The 24,228-nt window shown below is 41.8% G+C and overlaps 1 protein-coding gene across 6 annotated transcripts in view; it reads right to left on the reverse strand.

Annotated features, from left to right (window-relative positions):
* The window catches only part of CWF19L2 (CWF19 like cell cycle control factor 2), a 348,561-nt gene that overhangs the window by 139,992 nt on the left and 184,341 nt on the right, over positions 1-24,228 (reverse strand). For all 6 annotated transcript variants that reach the window (XM_033949144.1, XM_033949149.1, XM_033949147.1 and 3 more), the window contains one exon: positions 2,045-2,257. In XM_033949144.1, coding sequence (XP_033805035.1) covers positions 2,045-2,257 — 213 coding nt within the window. The remainder of the gene's footprint in view (positions 1-2,044; positions 2,258-24,228) is intronic.

Here is a 24,228-nt window from a genome sequence, read left to right on the forward strand (position 1 = left end):
TCTCGAACCCCGTCCAACGGAGGACCGGAAAAGCCTCGGATTGTCAAGGCAGAGCTCCGAGACACGCAACGTCTCACCTCCGCTCGGCGAGGAGCGACCGCGTCTCCGAGGAGAACCCCGAGAACGCTTGGGCTTCCTCGGCCGACGCCTCGCCCGAGGCCGACCCGAGGGCGAGGAGCCCCGGGAGGATCTCGAGGAAGAGGACGTGGAAGAGATCCTCCTGACCCGACGCACCTTGTCCCGAGGCCGTACACTTCTCTCAGGCTGGTCAACTGAGGTCGAGGGCAAGGTCAGGGTCGAGGTTGGAAGTACCCCGGGGGCCGAAGCCGAGGGCACCGAGACCGAGGCCGCCGACGCCGGGACAGTCGAGGCCGGAGCAGTCGAGGCCGAAGCCTGCTGCAGGTGTTCAAGGGCCCCGGACAGCTCCGAGGTAATGAGGGCTCGGAGCAAGTCCTGGAAGGCCGGAATCCCCATCATGGCCGGTAGGTCTGGGGCCGGGGGGTGCTTCCTGGAGGGCGACCTTGGTCTCGAGTATTCCCTCGGGGCACCAGACTTCGACACTCGGGGCGGGGCCGAAGACGACCCCCCCCGTTGTTGAGGAGCCCGAGGATGGCTTCTTCGCTGACCCTGGAGTCGAGGACGGAAGCGAGGACTTACCCGAGGCAGGCTTGGTCGAGGCGGCAGGCTTCGAGGAAGTCGAGGGTCGCGGCGAGGTCGAGGGACCCGAGGCCGAGGCCGGGGCCGAAGCCGAGGCCGACGTCAAGGCCTTCCCCGCCGCAGGGTCCACAGAGAAGAGCTCCGCCATCCGGGCACGGCGTCGGCGGAGCGCTCTGGATTGGAAAGTGGAGCACCTCTCACAGGAGTCAGTAGGGTGCTCCGGACCTAAGCAAATCAAGCACCACCGGTGCGGATCGGTAATTGACAGCAACCGATCACACCGGGTGCATTTTTTAAAGCCCGTCAAGGGACGGGACATGAAAATGAAAAGGGGCCGGGAACGAACGACGTCCCGCGTCCGCGGCTCCCGGGAGCCCCCGGAGCCGAACGGAAGAAATAAAACTTTTTATTTTTTTTTTTGACGATAAACGACGGACTAAGAAGGAAAAACAACAAATAAAGCACAGCGACCGAGCTAAATAACCCAGACGCGGTGTCAGAAGGCAGAAAAATAGGAGCTCAAATTCCACAGGGCTTCTGGCTCCGCGGAAAAAACTGAACTGAGGACCACGAGGTGGGGATGCGCCCTCTAGTGGGCAAGAAGGCATGCACATGCGTGGTGCAGTGTAGCAAACTTGAAACTTCAATCAAGTTTGCTTGAAAAGCTGTCCGCGCTGGGGCTCCGTAGATGACGTCACCCACATGTGAGAATATCATGCCTGCTTGTCCTGGGATAAAATGATGCTTCCAATATATTTTGTTACAGTTTCTAAAATAAAGATTCTAGGACACGATTTATAGCAACAGAGATGATGATTGAAAAAGATCATTTGGTCTATTTTAAAGCAGGTACAAATATATGCAGTAAAATTTAATCCCTGTAAAATCTCTTCCTCCCCTTGTCTCTTCTAGCTTTGTATGCACTATGAACACTGCATCTAATTTTGCCCCCAATAAAGAGGCAATTTTTTTGACAGGACATTTTACATAAACAGCTATTTACTGACCTAAAAAGCTTAGAAACTGATCCTGTTAAGTTAACCTTCATAGACATGACTTCCCTTCCATAAATTGGTCAAAATTCCTACTGTGTTTAATGTACAGGTTTTCTGTGGAACTTTTCTTCTTCCAGAAGACATAGGCAGTTAAAACCTTGGGCTAAAGACGTGCTGCTTATAAACTGTGCAAGCAAACATATCTGAATTAACTGTGCAATATTTCATTAGATTTTTTGAAACTTTCTTTAGTTTTTCAAAAATGTTTCAGATATCCTATTTATAGTTCTCTTAGGGCCAATGTAAATTCTCCAAAAGAACTGCTTACACTTAAAAGTAGTAGGACCTATTTGTTCTTTCTGCTACAAAAACAAAGTAGCCATTTTTCTTACCTTTATACCGATTGCAATAATAAGATGTTTGGGAAGTTCAGCATTATCAAAGCAGTATGGGCATTTTTCCATGTTTGCTACCAACTGTCGGTGCTCAGAGATTGCTTTTTGTCGTTCACGTTCTTCTTCTCGATTTGTAGATTCCTTCTTTGCCGCTTTAGACACAAACATGTCATCCAGAGTGTAATATTCTTTGTCAGTTTTTTCCATAAACTGAAAAACAATTTTATTAAAAATAAAACATTTAAACAATGTTAAAAATGAAATGAAGTATTTCATTATGTCAACAACTCCTGTAAGTTATGTATGCGCCATTTTTCCAACACTTCACTAGAGGATTTAGTGTCAATGAATACTATTCCATACAAGCAATTAGTATTGATTTTTCTACTGTGCTGGAGGTAAAGACATATTAATACCAATAATAAAATTAATAAAAGTTATCAATAAAAGTCACATTGCATTCTGTCTCCAGGAGATAACAGCCATGTGACTTACAGAGTCTGTCATGCTCCTCCTGCCTACATTATTGTAAGCTCTGGTCATCACTCTTTCCTACTTTTACTACTGTCTTCTCCAAGAAAAATGAAGTCCCAATTGTTGGTCAAACCAGCTTGACTATCTAAAGGAGGCTGCCTCTTCTCCCTTTTATTTTAGCTAGGAAGAATTGTTTTCAGAAAGTGAAACCCCTTTACCATCTTGGTCGCTCTTCTTTGAACCTTTTCTAGTGCCGCTATACCTTTCTTGAGATAAGGAGACTAGAAATGAATGCAATACTCCAGGTAAGGTCACACCATGGAGCAATACAGAGGCATTATAATATTCTTAGTCTTGTTAACCATCCCTTGTTTAATAATTCCTAGCATCTTCTTTGCTTTTTGGGCCACTTCCACTGAACACTGGGTAGAAAGTTTCATCGTATTGTATACAATGATATCCAGATCCTTTTCTTGGGCGCTAACCCCCAAGGTGGACCCTAGCATCCAGTAACTGTGATTTGGGTTATTTTTCCCAATGTGCATCACTTTACATTTGTCCACATTAAATTTCATCTGCTACTTGGACGCTCAGTCTTCCAATTTCCTAAGGTCTGCCTGCAATTTTTCACAATCTGCATGCGTTGTTTAGTGTTATCTGCAAATTTAATCACCTCACTCATCATTCCAATTTCCAGATCATTTATAAATAAGTTAAATAGCACCGGTCCCAGAACAAATCCCTGCGGCACTCCACTGTTTACTCTCCTCCATTGAGAAAAATGACCATTTAGCCCTACGCTCTGTTATCTATCCAATAACTAATTCCTAATCCACAGATGAACTTTGCCACCTATTCCATGACTTTTTAATTTTCTCAGGAGCCTCTCATTAGGAACTTTGTCAAAAGCTTTCTGAACATGTAGATACACTACATCAGGGGTGTCAAAGTCCCTCCTCGAGGGCTGCAATCCAGTCGGGTTTTCAGGATTTCCCCAATGAATATGTATGAGATCTATTAGCATACAATGAAAGCAGTGCATGCAAATAGATATCATGCATATTCATTGGGGAAATCCTGAAAACCCAACTGGATTGCGGCCCTCGAGGAAGGACTTTGATACCCCTGCACTACATTAACCAGCTTACCTTTATCCACGTTTATTCACACCTTCAAAGATTTTTTTGTATTGGTTGATCACTATACCACTGATTACAGGAAATTGTTTCAAGTGACTTTATATTATTTAATGTTTGAATTCTTAATAATTAGATTTGCACTCAGCACTTTGGGTAACCATTTTTGAAAAAACTAATTTATTTATTAAATCACAATCAGGGTGGTACTATATGATGTTTATGGGAAAATCCTGCAATGCATTCTAGGGTGCACAAATGCTCGGATACACCCTGGCGAACTCCTTATTGATTAATGGGAGGTTCCCATGAACTGATTGACCACCCTGTGTAAAGTATTTATGCGTTTTTTCACAAAAACAGTGTAGCTGAAACCCAGAATTCTGAGTGGAAACGCTGAGTAGGTCTTTTTTCATCTGCATTAAGTATTTTGACCCCCTCCTATTTTTGAGTAGGCTACATAATCTTTTGAATGTATAGGATGAACCTGATGATTCTAAATAAGCTCAGCAATATGGTTGAAAAGAAGCATACGATCAATAGTGCCTACGAATCTCAAATTCTCTTATCTGTGGTAAAAGCAGTATCAACAGCAATGAGAAAGGGTAAGGTATTACGAACATACAAATAATTAATACGCAAGTACTCGTGGTCATAAAGACACTAATATTAAAACATAAATCCATCTTTGACTAAAAACTGAGTTTTTATGAAACAATATTTTTTTGCTACATTTAATTTCATGATATGTTATTATAAACATAAAACTTGCCAGTTCCCTGGCAGCTGAAAGCAAAGCATTCCACAGAGATTTCATGTAATGAAATTGTACCTTCTTCAACTGAAGTTTTATACTGAAGTAAAAGACACAAATCAGTCTGACTTCTGAGACCACAAGAGGCAACAAAATTAAAACAATTATTCAGCTAAAGTTCTGAATCTCTGATGGAAGAGATAAATAACTAATGCTGGCTTTTACAAAGCTGCGGTACAAGTTTCTACCGCAGGCCGGTGAGGTAACTGCACCGACACTCATAGAATTCCTATGAGCGTCAGAGCATTTACCCTGCTGGCCTACAGTAGAAACCTCTACAGCAGCTTTGTAAAAGGAGCCCATAATAAATTAGATCATCATTGTTTCAACTGTTCATATTTGATTTGCAAAATAGAATTTGGTGGTGGACTTACCAGTTAAAAAAGCACATTTACTTACTGTAACAGGTGTTATCCAGGGACAGCAGGCAGATAGTCTCACAAATGGGTGACGTCATCCATGGAGCCCTAGTACGGACAGTGCAAAAGTGTACTTTAGCTCTAAATTTCTTTAAGTCTCATTTGCCCATACTGCGCATGTGCTGGTTCCTTCCTGTCCGTCAGATCACAAGACCATGAGTTCAGTAAAAAAGCTGAGAAGCCAACTAGGGGATGTGGGAGGGTTATGCCTGCTGTCCATGGATAACACCTATTACAGATAAGTAACTGATTTATCCTAGGATAAGCAGGCAGCATATTCTCACAGATGGGACTCCCTAGCTAATAATGAAGAGATGGAGAGGAGTTGGCATCTAAACAGAGAATAAGTTTAGTATAACTGCTTGGCCGAACCAGCTATCCCTTCTAAAATGGTTCTTCAGACAGTAGTGGAATGTGAACGTATATATTGAGGACCAGGTCACTGCTTTACAAATGTCAATGGGAGTGGAACATAGATAGGCTATTGACATTGCTCTAAATATGTGATGTGGCACGGCCTTCCAGTGGTAGCCCAGCCCGAGCATAGCAGAAAGAGATACAGTCCACCAACCATGTAGAGATTGATCTTTTGGTTACAGGAGTTCCCAGCCTGTTAGGATCGAACGACAGGAATAGTTGAGTGGAAGTTCTATGAGGCTTAGTCCGATCCAGGTAGTAAGCCAAAACACATTTGCAGTCCAATGTGTAGAGTGCAGCTTCTCCAGGATGGGAATGTGATATTGGGAAGAAGACAGGCAGACTGGATGAGATGAAAACCCGAGGCTACTTTAGGTAGGAATTTGGGATGTGTGCCAAGGACAACTCTATCATGATAGAATGTTGCATAAGGTGGATCTAAGAGAAGTGCTTGAAGTTCACTGATTCTGCGTGTGAAGCGATGTCAATTAAGAAAACTACATTCCAAGTAAGATGCTTGAGAGATAAAGTCGCAAGTGGTTCTAATAGAGGCTTCATCAAAGTAGAGAGTACAACATTAAGGTCCCAAGCTACTGGAAGAGGTTTGATTGGAGGTTTAGAATGAAATAGACCTTTAACAAACCTGGAAACCAACATATATGGAAAGCACTGAGATGCACCATTACTAAAGTGATAAGTAGTAGTAGTAGAGAGAGGTAAAATAATCTAGAACTCATGACAGAGGAGATGTGTCCAAAGGTAATGCTTTCTGGTAACATCAAAGGGTAAAACAAGTCCACTTAAACAGTAGCAGCAAGTGTGTGGGGGGGAGGGGGCTGAAGCCACCAGACCCGTAAGAGGGGTGGGCTGGAGCTGCGAGCTGTGTTAGCGGGGGTTCCCTGTGGAAAAAATTAAAAGAAAATAAAAACAAGATGCTGAAGAATATAAAGATGGGAAGACACAAAAAAGGGGAAAATTTCATACTTTGTAGCTTCAAAAATATAGCTTCTCAGCTCTGCAGAAAAATGAGAACTGATGGTCCCGTGAGCCCAGGTCAGGCAGAAAGGCACTGGCACATGTGCAGTATGGGCAGTCTTGAGACTTTTGAAAAAGTTTAAAGTGACAGCATACTTTTGCACTGCTCGTACTAGGGCTCCGTGGATGATATCACCCATCTGTGAGAATATGCTGCCTGCTTGTCCTGGGATAAATCATATTTTACAACTGTAACACATAGGTTTAAGGACTATAGAAAACTTCAAAGATGATATACAAAAACATAACCTGCTCTTCCTAGTAGTGGTTTCTCTATCCCCAACATAAATAGCCTCTATAAGTTGGAAGACAATCCATGCATGATGAAGAGTCACATCCTCTCAATCCAAAATCTGTGCAATCTTATCTACTCAACATGGTCATGTTTTATCACAGTCCCTCTGTGACAGGGGTCTCGGATTGAAAAATTGCTAAATTCTGTTTAAAGTTTCTTTTCTATGAAACATGAAAGATTACTTTGAATAATAACTATCCTGCAGTCCTGTGCTGAAGAGCTGATCTCATTGTTCCCAATATTCAAAGTTAGTGCCAGCATCAGCTCTTCTACGAGTACAGCCCTAGATCCCTGACACTGGTGGATTCTGCCAGTACATGGCCAAAACAGGTTGATATGATTAGTTTGACATTAGAATTTTTCCGCATGTCTTATGTTCCACCAGTGCCATTATGCTTACATCATCCTCTCCTCAAATCATTTCATTAGCTCCCTGTCGTTTCTACATACAGTACAAAGTCTTCTTACTGACCTAGAACTCCTCAGTATTTCTCCTCTCTAATCTCTCCCTATGCTCCTTCCTAGGAACTCCGTTCATCGGGTAACATAGTAACATAGTAGATGACGGCAGATAACGACCCAAATGGTCCATCCAGTCTGCCCAACCTGATTCAATTTAAATTTTTTCTTCTTAGCTATTTCTGGGCAAGAATCCAAAGTTTTACCCGGTACTGTGCTTGGGTTCCAACTGCCGAAATCTCCGTTAAAACCTACTCCAGCTCATCTATACCCTCACAGCCATTGAAGCCCTCCCCAGCCCATCCTACACCAAACGGCCATATACCGACACAGACCGTGCAAGTCTGCCTAGTACTAGCCTTAGTTCAATTTTTAATATTATTTTCTGATTCTAGATCCTCTGTGTTCATCCCACACTTCTTTAAACTCAGTCACAGTTTTACTCTCCACCACCTCTCTTGGGAGCGCATTCCAGGCATCCACCACCCTCTCCGTAAAGTAGAACTTCCTATCATTGCCTTTGAATCTACCACCCCTCAACCTCAAATTATGTCCTCTGGTTTTACCATTTTCCTTTCTCTGGAAAAGATTTTGTTCTACGTTAATACCCATTAAGTATTTGAACGTCTGAATCATATCTCCCCTTTCTCTCCTTTCCTCTAGGGTATACATATTCAGGGCTTCCAGTCTCTCCTCAAACGTCTTCTGGCGCATGCCTCCTATCATTTTCGTCACCCTCCTCTGGACTGCCTCAAGTCTTCTTACGTCCTTCACCAGATATGGTCTCCAAAACTGAACACAATACTCCAAGTGGGGTCTTACCAATGACCTGTACAGGGGCATCAACACCTTCTTCCTTCTACTGGCTACGCCTCATTTTATACAGCCCAGCATCCTTTTGGCAGCAGCCACTGCCTTGTCACACTGGATTTTCGCCTTTAGATCTTCGGACCCTATCACCCCAAGGTCCCTCTCCCCATCCGTGCATATCAGCTTCTCACCTCCCAGCATATACGGTTCCTTCTGATTATTAATCCCCAAATGCATTACTTTGCATTTCTTTACATTGCATTTTAGTTGCCAGGCATTAGACCATTCCTCTAACTTTTGCAGATCCTTTTTCATATTTTTCACTCCCTCTTCGGTGTCTACTCTGTTACAAATCTTGGTATCATCTGCAAAAAGGCACACTTTTCCTTCTAACCCTTCAGCAATGTCACTCACAAACATATTGAACAGGATTGGCCCCAGCACCGAACCCTAAGGGACTCCTCTACTCACCTTTCCTTCCTCCGAGCGACTTCCATTAACCACCACCCTCTGGCGTCTGTCCGACAGCCAGTTTCTAACCCAGTTCACCACTTTGGGTCCTAACTTCAGCCCTTCAAGTTTGTTCAACAGCCTCCTATGAGGAACTGTATCAAAGGCTTTGCTGAAATTAAGTAAATTACATCTAGCATATGTCCTCGACCCAGCTCTCTCGTCACCCAATCAAAAAATTCAATCAGTATGCTTCTCCTCTACTGTCAGTTCCCGACTCCATCCCTTCTAGTTTCCTGCACTGTATGCCTGGAACAAATTGACTAATGTCAGGTTCCGTCTCTGACAGTATTCAAATCCATGCTAAAAGTCCACTTTTTTTTTAAGCTGCTTTTAAGTCCCAACTCCAACCTACATAACATAACATTGTACTTATAAACCGCATAACCGTAAGTTCAATATGGTGAACAAAAGATTAAAAATAATATAACCTAAGGATGATTTAAACTAGTTCGCTAAATATTTTGAAAAAAAGATGAGTTTTCAATTAAGTTCTAAAGTGCTTGTAAGAGCAAGCACTACACAACAGTTGCCTAAATTCCTTGTCATAGAAAGCAGCCTGAAATGCTAGTGTATGTTCCAAGGATTGCTTGCTCTTACAACCTTGAGAAGACGGAAAATTAAACAATGCATGTGATTCTCTCCTATGTTTATCGAATGCTATGCAAAATCTATCGGTCATATAGTTTGGAGCAATACCATAAGCAACTTTGTAACAAAGACAACCCAGCTTAAACAAAACACGCATCTCCACTGCAAGCCAATGCAACTCACGGTAGAAAGGAGTCACATGATCATATTTCTTTAGACCATAAATTAATTTGACCCCCCATATTTTGAATCAGTCTAAGCCTAGCCATCTCTTTCTTGGTACATGTGAAATAGACACTGTTACAATAGTCGAGAAGACTTAGAAGTAACGACTTCACTGAACTAAAAGTTTAAAGGCTGGAAACTCAAAATTTGATTTTATGGTATGCAGCTTCCACAATGTGTAATAACCCTTTTGCACCACAGCATCTACTTGCTTTTCATGGTCAAGTGTTTATCTATAACAACTCCCAATATTTTAATCGTTGGATTGATCTTATAGAGTGTTGAGTCTATAGTAATTTGATGGTTCATGTAAAATTCTAGGTGGAGACGCCAACAAAGAATTTGGTCTTATCATGATTTAATTTGAATTTAAATTCTTGCATCCATGATTCCATCAGTTTCAGTATAGACTCAATTATTTGGGTAATATGAGATATAGCTGTATTACAAGGAATAATGATCGTAATGTCATCGGCATAACTAAACAGTCTAGAGCCCAGTTTGTTCAAATGAAACCCCAAAGAAGATAGATACACATTAAATAATATGGGGGAGAGTGGGAAATCCTGAGGGACCCTGCAAGGGTTTTTCCAAGCTACGGAAAGCTGATTGAAAGACTTGACCTGATAGAGTCTCGATCCAAGGAACCCTTTGAACCATGAGAACATTACCTTGCAACCCTAGGGCATCTAGGCAGGCCAGTAACTTGGTGTGATCCACCAAGTCAAAGGCGCTACTCAGATCAAACTGAAGAACCAATGTACTACTACCCTTGCTCAACAGACCATTTAAATGATCTAACATTGTAGCTATCACCGTTTCTGTACTATAATAAGTTCTGAAGCCAGATTGAGAATCATGGAGCAAGGAATGTTGTTCAAGATATTTCGTCAACTGAATTTGGACCAAACCCTCCATAATCTTTACAAGAAAGGGGATCGATGCCACTTGCACCCATATCTGTTTGTCATTCCCTCTAAAGTCCCGTACCCTATCAGTCTTATCATTCCCTCTGTAATTCCCTATAGAGTGTATAGATTCACCCTTTTGTCCTGTTTGTCATAATTAGATTGTTAGCTCTTTCGAGCAGGAACTGTCTCTTGCATGTTAATGTACAGCGCTGCTTCCAGTAGCACCATAGAAATGATAACTAGTAGTAGTAGTAGTGGTGGTGATATTTTGGCTATATGGAAACATGTGCCTAGAGTGCTTACAATCAGCTCACTGAAGTTGGAACCAGGGAAGACTAAACAGTTGGAATGGCTATCAGAGTTTTGGATCTTTGGCAGGAACCCTGGTTCCAGCTGGGACATGACCAAAAGAAAAAAAGCAAAAGCAAATAATAAACACTAAAACAATAAACACATTTAAAGATTATACGAGGGCTCCAAAAATGTATAGAAGAGCTTCTTAATTTAGAAGAACTTTGCCTTAGTACCCATTTAGGAGAGTGGAAAATACAAAATAAATGCTGAATAGGAAGGGCCACCCATGCTCAGTTCTGAGGTCTGGAAGAGCTGTTCTGTCCTGGCATTGTGTAATATCACCTCCTACTTGTGTGCCTTACTCTATCATGCTTGTCAATTGAAAATGGCCAGGTACTAGGGGCCTGGATTGGCCACCATGAAAATGGGCTGCTGGGCTTGATGGACCATTGGTTTTCCTTTTGGGCTTTTCAGTGTACTCTAACTCAATGTTCTCTGAAAGTGAGAAGAAGTGATAAATGGGGGTAAAATGCTGATACAACTTTCAGTAAGTTCATGAACTGAAAAAGAGAATTGAATAACTTATATTTAAAACAATTTCCATTATCAGAAAATGTGTGCATTAATTTCAAGTTCAAAGGTGTTAGATCTCCTTTTTACTTAGCCCAGAGCAAATATACATCACCTACTTCTTTTTGTATTGCTTGTACTGTAGATGACTCTTGACCCAACTGACAGTGATAAAATGAACTGAAAGCTTTCAAGTCATTAAGCCATCATTTAAGCTCCGAAGTGTCAAACTGATTGGCAGCATCCCTTTCAGATTCACTGTTCCATTAATACAGCTAGTTCCATATACCTGAACACACAAAAGTTTCCACTGTAAGTACTTAGGTGGTCTCATCACTTTCTAACCTTTTGCTTTTAACCTTTTCTGATGTTTCTCTGAAATTATTACAAACACATGCAGTAACTTCAATCAAATTTCTGTGCTAAATTTTGTCTTCAATGTCCAACTACTACATTTTTACCATTAAATCCCATTTAACAGTTAATATAGAGGTTCTTTTATTAAGGTGTGCTAACCAATTTAGCACATGCACTAAATGCTAAGGCATCCATTATATCCTATGGGCATCTTAGCATTTAGCACACTTTAATATTTAGGTGTGCTAAATAGGTTAGCGCACTTTAATAAAAGGACTCCATAGGAAAGAAAGTTTGAAATAAATTGCTTTTAACTAATAAAGATATGCAACCCCTCCCATATTTTCTAACGGGTTTATTAGAAAAATTGTGAGCCCACTGGGACAGACAGGGAAAAATGCTTGAGTACCTGAATAAATCCATGTAAAACCGTTCTGAGCTCCCAGGGGAGAACGGTACAAAAAATTGAATGAATGAATAAATAAATAAGAAGCATACATTTCAAAGATCACTTTACCTATCTAGAGTTTAATGTACTTTAACATATTTATTCTGAAACATTTACAGATAAAAATCAATAATTCACAAAACAATACAACCAACACCGTACCCAGAGCTGGTGTAAGGGCAATGGGTGCTCAAGATAAACTTTCAGTCTTGCAACCACCCTGTCCCATTAACTCTAAGTCTCCTAGACTGCAGCACTCCCACCCTTGATATTTAAACTCAACAATCGTGATTATCACATAAACATCTTATAAAAGTGCAAGTTAAAGTAAGTGCCGATGGTTCTTTGAGTTTTGAGTTTATATGAACTTATTAGTTTGCTTTGACAAACTGTTGCCCTAGGCAACCACCTGATCTTATCTAATAGTTGGGTTGACCCTGACAACAACCATGCCTAGATTTGCAATAACACTCATGTAGTGGCTTGACTTCTAACAATAGTACCGCAAGACTACAAGTGATCACTGGTGCCATTTTGAACCCAGCACTAGCAGAGACAGGAGCAACTAGGATCACTCCTGCTCTGGATCCCCTAGACCACCATGGATTATAAGATCTGTCTTAACTCAGACCAGCTTCAGAATAGCTGTGCAAGCAGTATTACTTCCATACCTAGACTACTATAACTCCTTATATTATTGTATTACCGAAAAAGAATTTAAGAGGCTACAAAATACAGCGGCTAGACGTACCTTTTGAGTAGGCACATTTGAAAAAGCTAATCCATTGCTAGTAGATCTACACTGGCTGCCAATGAAAAAAAAAAAAGAAGAGTATTTTAGGTTGCATAAGATCAGATTAGGGCATAAATAGCTGTTGAGGTTATGTCTCTGTTTGGTGTTAATTCCCTCTCACCCACCCCGAGGCAGAGCTTTTTTATTTATAGGCTCTTCAGCCAACTAGGAACAGGGCATTGCTTTGGTAGGACTTTTCTGCTCTTTCATTTTTCTTCCAGGTGTAAGTACTTCTGCAGCTACAGGTATAGCTGGGAAACATCGTGTCACCAAAGCTGCTGCTCAGGTTATAGCTTCTATCTCTGTGCAGACAGAAAATTTTGCCCAGGCAGAGGGAGTAGTTCCATGAAGGAAGTAAAGGAACTGAAAGAGAGGTGGCAAGACTGAGAAGCATCCATGAGAATAAGAGGTACATCAATGAAATGGTTCATGAGGCGTCAAAGATTTCAAGCAGTAGGGAAGGCTGTGCTGAGGGAAGATAGGTGGATTTAGATTACAGAACCCTGCAAGATTGATACTGTGTCTCCATCCGCCCTTGAACTGGAGAACCGGTATGCTGCCCTGGAAGTAAAGGAGATAAGAGCATCCCAGGAGAGGAAGGACCAAAGCTTGAAATCCCCCAAATTACTGGTTCCGTGACCACTAAGAGGTAGTGGTGGTTGGCAATTCCTTTCTGAGGGGTACAGAAGTGCCCATCTGAAGACCAGACATGATGTCCTGGGAGGTATGCTGTCTACCTGGTGCCAAAATCCAAGATGTTACGGAGAGCTTGACGAGACTCATCAAGACTGATGACTATTATCCGATGCTGCTCATCCAAGTTGGTACTAATGATACTGCCAGGTACCACTGTAAACATATTAAAAGTGACTTCATGGCTCTGGGAGAGAAGGTGAAGCAGTAAGGTGCATAGGTGGTATTCTCATCCATCCTCCCTGTCAAGGGTAAAGGCCAGGGCAAAGAAACTTACATCCTGGAGATGAATGTGTGGCTTCATGGATAGTGTCGTTGATAGTGTTTTGGCTTCCTGGACCATGGGATGATTTTCCAAGAGCTGCTGATCAGGGATGGTGCCTCCCACTTTTTAAACATGACCGCCTTCATGAGGCTTTGGAACAGAAATCTAAGGCAATTTTTTGGCCATTCTTTATAATCCAAGGCATCAAATAGTTCTGCTATAAGCTTTGATTCAGATTCCATTTTTATAGGAAGAGTCTGTCCCATCTGCCTGATGAATTTTGTAAATGACAAACTTTCAGGAGGTGACTTTTTCCATTGCGGTGGTGGAGATGGAGATGGATCTGACTCAAGATCATAATACTCTTCTGCAGGCAACTCTGGATAATCAGAGGCGGAATGGTGAGTCAGGTCAGAGTCATAGTTCCTCGATGTTTTGTTCTGGAGACAGAGAACGGCAAGATGGACAACTGGAGAATGTTGACTATGAGGTACAGGAGAACGTCAACTTTAGGGTCGGGGTCAAGAATGACTCTGAGATGGTCTCGTTGTACCTTGGTGTCAACTCAAGTAATTTCTAGACTGAGAAATAGAGCTACAATCCCTCGACAATGCAGCTCTCTAGACACCGAACGGCATTGGTGTGGCATCCGAGATCAAGCTCTCGATCACAGGTAGGAGCATTGCAGCTGTATAAGCATCACAGCTGGTGCTTTCCAAACGGCATTGATGTGGCATCTGAGATCGAGCTCTCGACCACAGATGGGAGCATCACAGCTGTATAGGCATCACAGCTGGTTTAGGCATCACAGCTAGTGTTTGCAGTTGATGTAAGAACATAAGAATTGTCGCTGCTGGGTCAGACCATCGTGCTGGGTCAGTCCATTGTGCCTAGCAGTCCACTCACGCGGCGGCCCTTTGGTCAAAGACCATCGCCCTAATTGAGACTAGCCCTACCTGTGTGCGTTCTGGTTCAGCAGGAATTTGTCTAACTTTGTCTTGAATCCCTGTAGGGTGTTTTCTTCTATGACAGACTCTAGAAGAGCGTTCCAGTTTTCTACCACTCTCTGGGTGAAGAAGAACTTCCTTACGTTTGTAATAACTGGAGCATCATAACTGGTGCTTGCACTTGATGTAACTGGAGCATCACAGCCAATTCTCTCTGTACCAGCACTTTAATTTGGTCTTGTAGGGATGGCATTGGTACCGTGCAAGTCATTGGTACAGTTGGTGCAGGCTGCTTTGAGTGTCAAGGCATTGATGATCTCAATATATAGGTATGTCTCAATGGAGACACTACTTGGAGGGATGGCAATCTTGCCTCAATGCACTGACATTTTGAATGCGTCAATGGTGCAGACATCTAAGAAGATGCTGATGCATGTTTCGATAGGGAAAAGTGCTTAGCCTTTTTAACTGATTCCCCCAATGGATGTAGAGGTGGATCGAAGGGGTGATGCTTGGACCGGTACTGATGCTGAAATTGGTCTCTGGACATCGGCATTGGAGTCACCAGCATCCTGGTTACTTCTGATGGACCAAAAAGCTTTTCATATTGATGCTGCATGCTTTCAATGACCTCTTCTGCAGACTAGAACATCGGTCATCGCTTCCAGAGATCCTGAACTGGGCCAAATGGTTAGATATCAACATCATATATGCATTTTAGAAAGCTATTAAAAACCCATCTGTTCTCAAGATTCTTGTAATCCCTTCAAAGCAGCATACTGATGTGAAACTATTGTTAACTCATTGATGCCAATATTCTATCTATTGTAGCTCACTGACAATGGTTAGCCCATCTCTTTTGTAAACCGCATAGAACCGAAAGGCTTTTGCGGTATATAAATAAAGATTTATGTTATGCGGATCAGTAGACAAAATGATCCTGTTACACAAAGTGCACAGCTTGAAGCCACTGGGCAGTTTAGACATCAAGGAGCACACTGCCAACCCAAGGCTGAAAGCTCAGTGGTCCAGGGAGTAGATGCAAACCCGAAAAAATGTTGATACTCCCAGCCTGAAAACAGGCTACTAGGTGCTTGAAGGCCCAAAAGCAAAAAACAGCAGAAAAGGAATTTTTTTTCTCCTCCAGATGCAAAACAATGCTGTGGGGTGGTCTACGTCACCAGGACGGTCCTACCAACCACAGAAATGGACCTAGGTACCACAAAGATCGGGAAGTGCTGGTTCCACATTTTGTTTTCAGCTCAAATTTTTTTTTTTCCCTACCAGGAAAAAAAAAAGAAGCAAGCAAACAATTTTATGACAAAAGGATGATAAAATAATAAACAGGAAGGCAAAAAACTTCAAATGTTTGACACGCTCGGAGGTACTCCAAGAACACAGCTTCTAAGCTCTGCAGAAAACTGAGAACTAATGGTCCTGCAAGCCGTTAGGCAGGAAAGCACCGGCGCATGCATGATACCAGCAGTCTCAAGACTTTGAAAATTTTTTAAAGTGACAATAAACTTTACCACTGTCCATACCGGGCTCCGTGGATGACATCACCCACATGTGAGAATATGCAGCCTGCTCGTCCTAGGTTAAGTGTTCATACTTAAATGTAGAAGATATAACATATTCAAAATTATGCATATAGGTTTTGTGTAAGTGTGATTCCTACTCAAACTCTGATTGTATATCCCACCTCTCTATGTAAGATATAAGTGTAAAAAAGGAGAAGAACAAAGGAGCAACAAAATCTCATTGATAGTGGAACAGAACAGGAAAAGGAGTGAAAAAAGACATTTTGCTAGATTTTCTCTAACTGACATTCATTTCAAAATATTGTAATTTATATTGTGGGAATAGAAAAACTGTCTTACTGTACTTGCTACTGAATATGGCATGCCTCCAAATCTGTGGCATACATTTCTGTTTTCCCAGGTGTCCTCTACAAATTGTCTTTTATCTACAAGTATAATTAGCAAACTCAAATTGCCAAGCCCATTTCTGAAAGACTAAAAATACTTCTTACAAGAGTCTGGCTTATTTCTTTTACTCATTCAGCAGTCTACTAAAGTGGGACATTATCAGAGTTGCTCTATTATATCGCATTTCAGATTTTTGCTCTTTCTTTCTGAGTCCTACATTCCAATCAGCTGGTATATCTTGCAGATTTATTAGTTCCTTATTGTCTCAGGAGCAATCGTAGGTCATCTCAACGATCCCTGCCTTGAACAAGCCTTTACAGCCACTGAGAGTTGATGATGTTGGGATCTCATAGATAGTAACAGAGACATATTAAGTCAATACAGCCCATGATGGTAAGTCACTCACAGCCGTGGGCAGAGTCAATCCCAGATATTCAATGCTGGGTTAGTATGGCAACCTGGAAGTTAACTGCATACCAGCCTTTCAGCTGTTTACTTTATCCATTCGCTTAACTGGTTATCAGACTGAATATCAATGCTAACCAGTTAAATGCTAGCCCCACCTCCAGATGCCCCTAACCTAGCCAATTACTGCTCTGGTGGTCAGAAGGAATATTCAGCAGCACTATCCAGTTAAGTGCCACTAAACATCTAAGAATGGCCAGCTCAGCAGAGTTTAACTTGGCAGGAGCCTGTACTGCCCAGTTAAACTCTCTTGTATATGCACCACATATGTTTTTACCACTTTTTATTGTCAAATGTTTTTGTTTTATGTCTAGTGCAGGGGTAGGCAATTCCGGTCCTCAAGAGCCAGAGCCAGGTCAGGTTTTCAGGATATCCACAATGATATGTATGAGATGGATTTGCATGCACTGCCTCCTTGAGTTGCAAATCTATCTCATACATATTTATTGTGGATAGCCTGAAAACCTGACCTGGCTCCGGTTCTCGAGGACCGGAATTGCCTACCCCTGGTCTAGTGTTTTGTTTTGTTTTTTTTGTATTATGTTAGCCTTGCTGGGCCATTGACCTGAAGGTATAGTGAAGGTAAGTTTAATAAATAATAAAGAAATGCTTTTATATATTAAGGCAGCAATTCTTTAACATAGCACCCCCATTTAAGTGCAATATTGCAGCAGGTAATGAGCTTATTCTATACGGATACTTACACACATATGTGTTCTTTATAGAATACTCTATCAAGATCACCGTCACTTGGCTATGGTGTAAAGGGGATTCCAATTTTACAATATAACAATTTAAACAATTATCTCCATATCTAATCCATAACTTTAATTATTAATATAACTGTTTCATAGATCCTCAGCTGGCTCTTTCATATATTTTCATGCATCTGTCGCATGAGCCGTTATCGTCATCAGATCTTCCCTTCTTCAATACTTTTTCTTTTTAATCTTCTTCTTTGTGATTTTTCTATTTTTTATTTTATATTTAATTCAAATAATATAACTTATCTGTGTTTGAATACTTTATAAGATACTAGCATAACCAGGCATCTGCACATCTAAATATGGGTGCAAGCATTAAAAAAGCATATCTAAGGCTCACATAAATGTTAAAACCTAGGTGTGACATTAATGTGCACATCTTACAATATGCTGTAAGCTGCCTGCAACAACGTCAGCCCCCACCTATATCCATCCATATGAACACAAGTATGAACACCTCCCATAACAATTCTATACAAGCTGAGTGCATAACTACAGAACAGCCTTTAGGCGCAATGCTGCTATTTATGCACATAAGTTTAAAGAATCAGGGATTTGATATGGAGTGGCAACGTTCTATAAATTTATGTGCACAATCAGCGGGTACATTTAAACAACTTGTTATGGAATGAGGGGTTAAAAGCAACTCTAACTGAGCATCTTCTTTTATGCATCATTTGCAGGTGTAAATGTATAGAACACTAGCACTTGCAAGTGTATGCTTACCCACAAAAGCACCAGCAGGGGTAAGTGGCATAGTGTGTAAATCAAGGGGGATGTACACATGGATGGGACTCTCACTTATGCAAATAACTCACAGAATACTGTAAGTTATGGGCTTCCCTACTGCATTTATGCATCTGTAGTTATGTCAGGCTGGTGTAACTGTGAGCACATAAATATATGGCGCTGATTGATACCAGGTTACCTGAGTATATTATAATGGAATCCAGCCTCCTATTGCATGGCTTCAGGTGCCTAAATGGAAAGGCTCACTTATGGAATTTTCTGCTATTTATACTAGTATTTTATACATTGATGTAAATATTTATTTATTTAATTAATTAATTAAGAAGCTTATAGCCTGCCTAAACCTAAGTAGTTTCCAAAAATTAAAAATATGAGAAAATAGAATCCATGACATAAAAATATTAGACAGTATAAGTACTCATCCTGCATCTACTTCATCCCTTTAGTCACTCCTTCTCACCCACCTAAACAAAAAGTTCTATAAATAGAGATGTTTTCAAAAGCTTTTTAAATTTCTGTACATCACTGATCCGTCTTAACTGTCCAACTAGATTGTTCCACAAACTCACCCCTGACAATGAACTAGCCATGGCTCTGGTATTAGCATATTTGATCTGCTGCATCCTATCCACAGACAAGTGCATCACCATCTCAGATCTCAATGATCAACTTGAATGATAAAACTTCATAACTTGTGACAAGTACCAAAGCACCCCTTGATGTATAGCCTGAAAAATCAACACCAGCACTTTAAATGTTATGCAAGATCTAATAGCCAGTGCAGTCAATGTAAAAGAGGGGTGACATGTTCAAACCTACTATCACCACAGATTAAGATTAAACGTGCAGCAGCATTCTGAATCACCTGCAGTGCTCTGCATCTGGACAATACCATCCCCAAATATAAGGCATTACAATAGTCTAGCCTCTGTAATACCATACTTTGGACCAGAAGCCAAAAATCATAAGGTGATAACATTGATTTCAACCTACTTCGAAGCCACATGTGGGAAAAAAAAGCAGATTTAGCAACAGTTAACACTTGCTCTCTCATAGATAAAATGCCGGAGGGAAGGGAGAGGTGCCAGACCCACAACTGGGCACTGAAGGGAGGGGAGAGGTATTGGACCCATGGGAAGGAGGCTATAGGGAAGGGGAGAGAGGTGCAGGACCTGCAGGGAGAAGGAGAGAGAAAGGAAGGGAAAGAGAAAAGCTCAGCTAAGGGGAGGAAGGAAAGCGTGTGCGAGACACACATTGGTGTAAGGAAGTAAGAGAGGAGAGAAGCTGGACATAGTGAGACATACAAAAAGAGGGGAGATGGTGGGCATGGATGGGAGCATAGAACAGGGAAAAAAGGGGAATGCTGCATGGGGATGGTATAATGGACACATAGGAGTAATAGTCAAACAAAAAAGGCAAGGGTGGTGTCTTGTTGGGACTATATTTGGTGAATAAAGATTGTATTACCGGTTGCCTTACCTTTTTTGTTTGACTGTTCTTCCCTGAAGGCGAGGTGTTCTTCTGTTTGTTCACATAGGAGTAATGCCAGACAAGGGAGGGAATATGGACATAGACATGGAGGAGAATAAGAGCACAGAAGGAAGATGATGGACTTAGGTGGGCATAGGGATATAGAAGAGTAATGCTGTACACAGGGGGAGGGGATCATAGAATGGTGAGATGATAAAGGCAGAGAGATGGGCATAAGGGAAATACTAGAATATACGGTAATTACTCCATTCTATGAAAACATTCCTAGAATGTAGAAAAGCAAAGAAATAAACAAGGCAAGAAGTTTGAGTCTATAAGGTAGCCTCATCTTCGGCCTCAAAAAATATGACCACCTTAGCCCCTATTACACTAAACTCCACTGGCTGCCGGTGGAGGCAAGGATCATCTTCAAATTCGCCTGCCTCTGCTTCAAAACCCTAGCAGGCTCTTCTCCAATCTACCTATCCGAGCACCTTGAAATTGCTGGCCCCTCTCGTACACGAAACACCTACCTGTTCTCCTTTCCTTCCCTGAAAGGTTGCCTCTACAAGAAATTTCTTGACAGATCCCTTGCATTCCAAGCGGGCAAATGGAACAAATGCCTCACAGCACTCATCTCCAAATCCCCCCCCCTACCAAATGTTCAGGAAGTCAATCAAAACCTACCTTTTTGATAAATTCCTCTAACTTCTCCCCCCCTCTTCCTTGCCTCCTCCCCGGACCTTGACTTACCTCAGACTCTCGACTCCTCCAATCCTGTCAGCCACCAAATGGCTTAACAAAATGGATCACCCTATCCAACTAATCACCCCTTCTTCGTTACCTCCCTTACTAAATGCCTCTGCTCTGCTTTATCGAACTCCGCCGTATGCAACACTACTGTATGAACTCCGCTATATATATGCAACTTACAGCAAATGTAACTTCTCTGCAATTATAACCGACCTGAAAAATAACTTCACCGTAAATGTAGCGTCGCCGAAAATGTAAATGTAGCTATGCCAAAAAAAAGTGTAACTTCGCTGTAATGTACAGTCTCTTCATCTGTTAACTGCATAGAACTTCCATGGTAATGCGGTATACAAAAATAAAGTTATTATTATTATAAAACTCCATTTTGCCCTGTGCCAAAAACTAACTACAAAGAAAATGTAATTTTTTGCACACACCTTTAGATTGGGCAATAATGCAAGCAAAACGGAAGGTATATGTTTTGCTTTAATCATTCGTGCAAATCCTGCAGATAAAAGTACCCATATTTGCATCCAAGGCAAAAAGTAATGTATACTTAGATGAAAACTTTTACTTAAATTTTCAAGAGTCTCAGTCCTGTTTAACAGTTCAGTAAATTGCTAAACAGTCCAGTCAACCGAAGCCACAGACCCGTTATTGAAAAATGGCCATTGGCTCCCTATCCGTCATATAATCACTTTCAAAGTTGCATTACTTACATTTAAAACACTTTAATCCAGAGAACCGTCCTTCATTGATAAGTTACTTATCCCTCATACCCCACTTAGAACTCAGATCTTCTTCCCAAAACTTACTTTTTGTGTCTACTCTTAATACATTTGGCACTCGCCGGGACTCCTGTTTCGCCATAACTGCTCCTCTCACTTGGAATGCTCTTCCCCCCCACCCCCATCCCCTTACATTAGAGAGGAAGCAAGCCTAGATAAATTTAAAGGAGCTCTTAAAGCTTTTTTTTTTTTTTTATAAAGAAGCGCCTTTGAACAATGATCTAATCTCCTACTTTCCTCTCTCTCCATTCCGTGCGGATAATCAACAGTTTGAATAAAACTCCTACCCCCTCCCTTTGTTCTATCCTTCTTTGTGATTTTTCTCCTTTACTATACTTTATTGTAGTTCACCCTTAGTCCTTTTGTGCCATGTTAGTCTGTTCTGTCTTTGTATCTGATAATATGTATTTTTGTTATCACCTGATTTTAAATATTTTATATGATCGCTTAGTATTATGTTAGGCGATATATCAAATAACCATTAAACTTGAAACTTGATATCATGATCAGACTACACAATGCCTGGCTGCATTGCTTATTGCATCTCTTATGTTTTGCCAATTTTTTTTTTTCTAGAAAAAAAACTGCTAATGGAACAGAACCCCTTGATAGACATGCTAAAAGCCTGAGAACAAAATAGTAATTTTTGGTTCAAAAGACAGCAACATTAACTGAATTGAAGTCTGTCAAACACTATGAAACTCCAAAGGTCCCCTGAGTTTTCTGGGCTGTTGTACAGGTAATCAAAGTCTTCAAACACACACCTTATAATTCTAATAAGCTATTCAAACCACAAAGCATAAAGCTGCATGATTAGCATTTTCTGCTACACCCTGATCCATTTTATTTTTCACATCAAAGCTTACCTATAGTAACTCTAACTCCTGAAAAAATGTATTTATTATAATAAAGTGCTACTACAAATTACAGGTCAAAAGCTATGGGGCTCATAATAATAAAAAAAAAAAAACGTCTAAAAAGTGGCCTAAATGGGTACTTGGACAATCAAAAAGCCTGATCGTCCAAGTACCCATAATCAAAGCTGATTTTAGACGTATCTAAAACCAGCTTAGGCTTTTCCCCTGCCTCTAAACGCACAGAGAGAAAAGAGGCGTTTTTAGAGGAGGGGAAAGGGCGGGCGGTGGGCGGGAGGTAGGCTGACCTAGACCTAGGCGTGCAGCAGGTATAACCAAAACTTTAGGCAGGTTGCCTAGTCGGCACTTATACGTTTTGACTTAGACCAAGTCAAAACAGGTATAAGTGCCAAAAAGGGGCCGCTGAGCTGATCGTGGATGCTTTAATCAGCTCAGCGGCCCCAGCAACCTGCCTACCTCCTACAGCAATGATCGCGGCAGGAGAGATGGCTCATCTCCCCTGCCGCGATCTACCCTTCCCCCCCCCACAATGATCAGGGCAGGAGGGAACCCAAGCCCTCCTGCCTCGCGGCACCCCTGAACCCCCGATGAAGATCAGGGCAAGAGGGAGCCCAAGCCCTTTTGCCCCACGACACCCCCACCCGACACGATCGGGCAGGAGGGAGCCCAAGCCCTCCTGCCCTCGATGCAAGGGCCCCCCCCGAACCCCCGATCGCCCCCCTGCCAACCCGCAACCCCCCCGCCGACCCCACGACCTCCCCCACCCCCTTCCCCATACCTTCAAAAACGTTGGTCGGACGGACAGGTGCCAAGCCCGTCTGTCCGACAGGCCAGCCATCCATTGAATAGCTGGCCTTAGGACCTGATTGGCCCAGGCGGCTCAAATCCCACCCACAGGTGGGGCCTGAGATGCCTGGGCCAACCAGAATAGGCCCAGTAGGCTTGGGCCCCTCCTTTTGTTAAGGTGATATAAAGGGATCTAAGTAGTAAAACTTGTCATAAGTGTGCTGGAATGGGTAGTGAGACAGTGAGGATTTGCCTGCTTCTTTCACTGTTATTGGAGTCGACAATATCTATAGCACATTGGTATGCTGAGGAACAGATGGAATCTGTGCTGTGCTTGAGCAGCATTAATTTGCTGAGTCAGTAGTCTTTCTACAGTTTACACTAGACTTCCACATAAGAAGAAGCCAGCCATTAGTATTTGGAAGAAGCAACTTGAGTAGAAGAATCTGGTTGAGATATGTTTTTGTCGGGAAATCCAAGATGGCCACTTAAGGAGAAACACAGGAAAGCAATGCTTTTTCCTTCCTTGTTCTAGGAATGGGGAAGAAGCGTAAGAATAAGTGAAGAGACTTTGAGTCTCAGTAGAATCTCTCTTATTGGTACATTTCCATCAACAAGGCTTTCTCCCGAAACAAGCTTCTGATCCCTTCTGCTCAGCTGCTTTTAACAAATCATATGGTCAGCCCTAGCCAATGAAATTGTTAGTTTCATGAGAGCCAATCAACTTCCAAACGTACCACGTTTTACTAAGTTGCGCTATGTGTTTTAGCGCACTCTAAATATATGTGTGCACTAACCGCATGGTTAGTGCACCTTTGTAAAAGGAGCCCTAAGTCCTCATGGGTATATTGGCTCTGATTCTATAAATGGCGCCACTGCCATTGTTGGCGGCCACCTTAAAAACGGCCACTGATCACATGTCAATCATGCAAAGGCACCATATATAAAATTGTGGCTTCAGAAAATATAGGCCCTGGAAATGTAGGCCAGGGTTTTCAAGGCCTACATTTCCAGCACCTACCTTTTACGTGAATCAAACCTACAGAGGCACTTTACAATACCTAACGTCACTTCCGGTGTTGGAAGGAGGCATGATTCTGGCACCATTTTTAAATGCTTAATTCATTTTTAAATAGCGT

The sequence above is a fragment of the Geotrypetes seraphini genome, chromosome 6 (assembly GCF_902459505.1).
Source record: "Geotrypetes seraphini chromosome 6, aGeoSer1.1, whole genome shotgun sequence".
NCBI classification, from domain to species: Eukaryota; Metazoa; Chordata; class Amphibia; order Gymnophiona; family Dermophiidae; genus Geotrypetes; species Geotrypetes seraphini.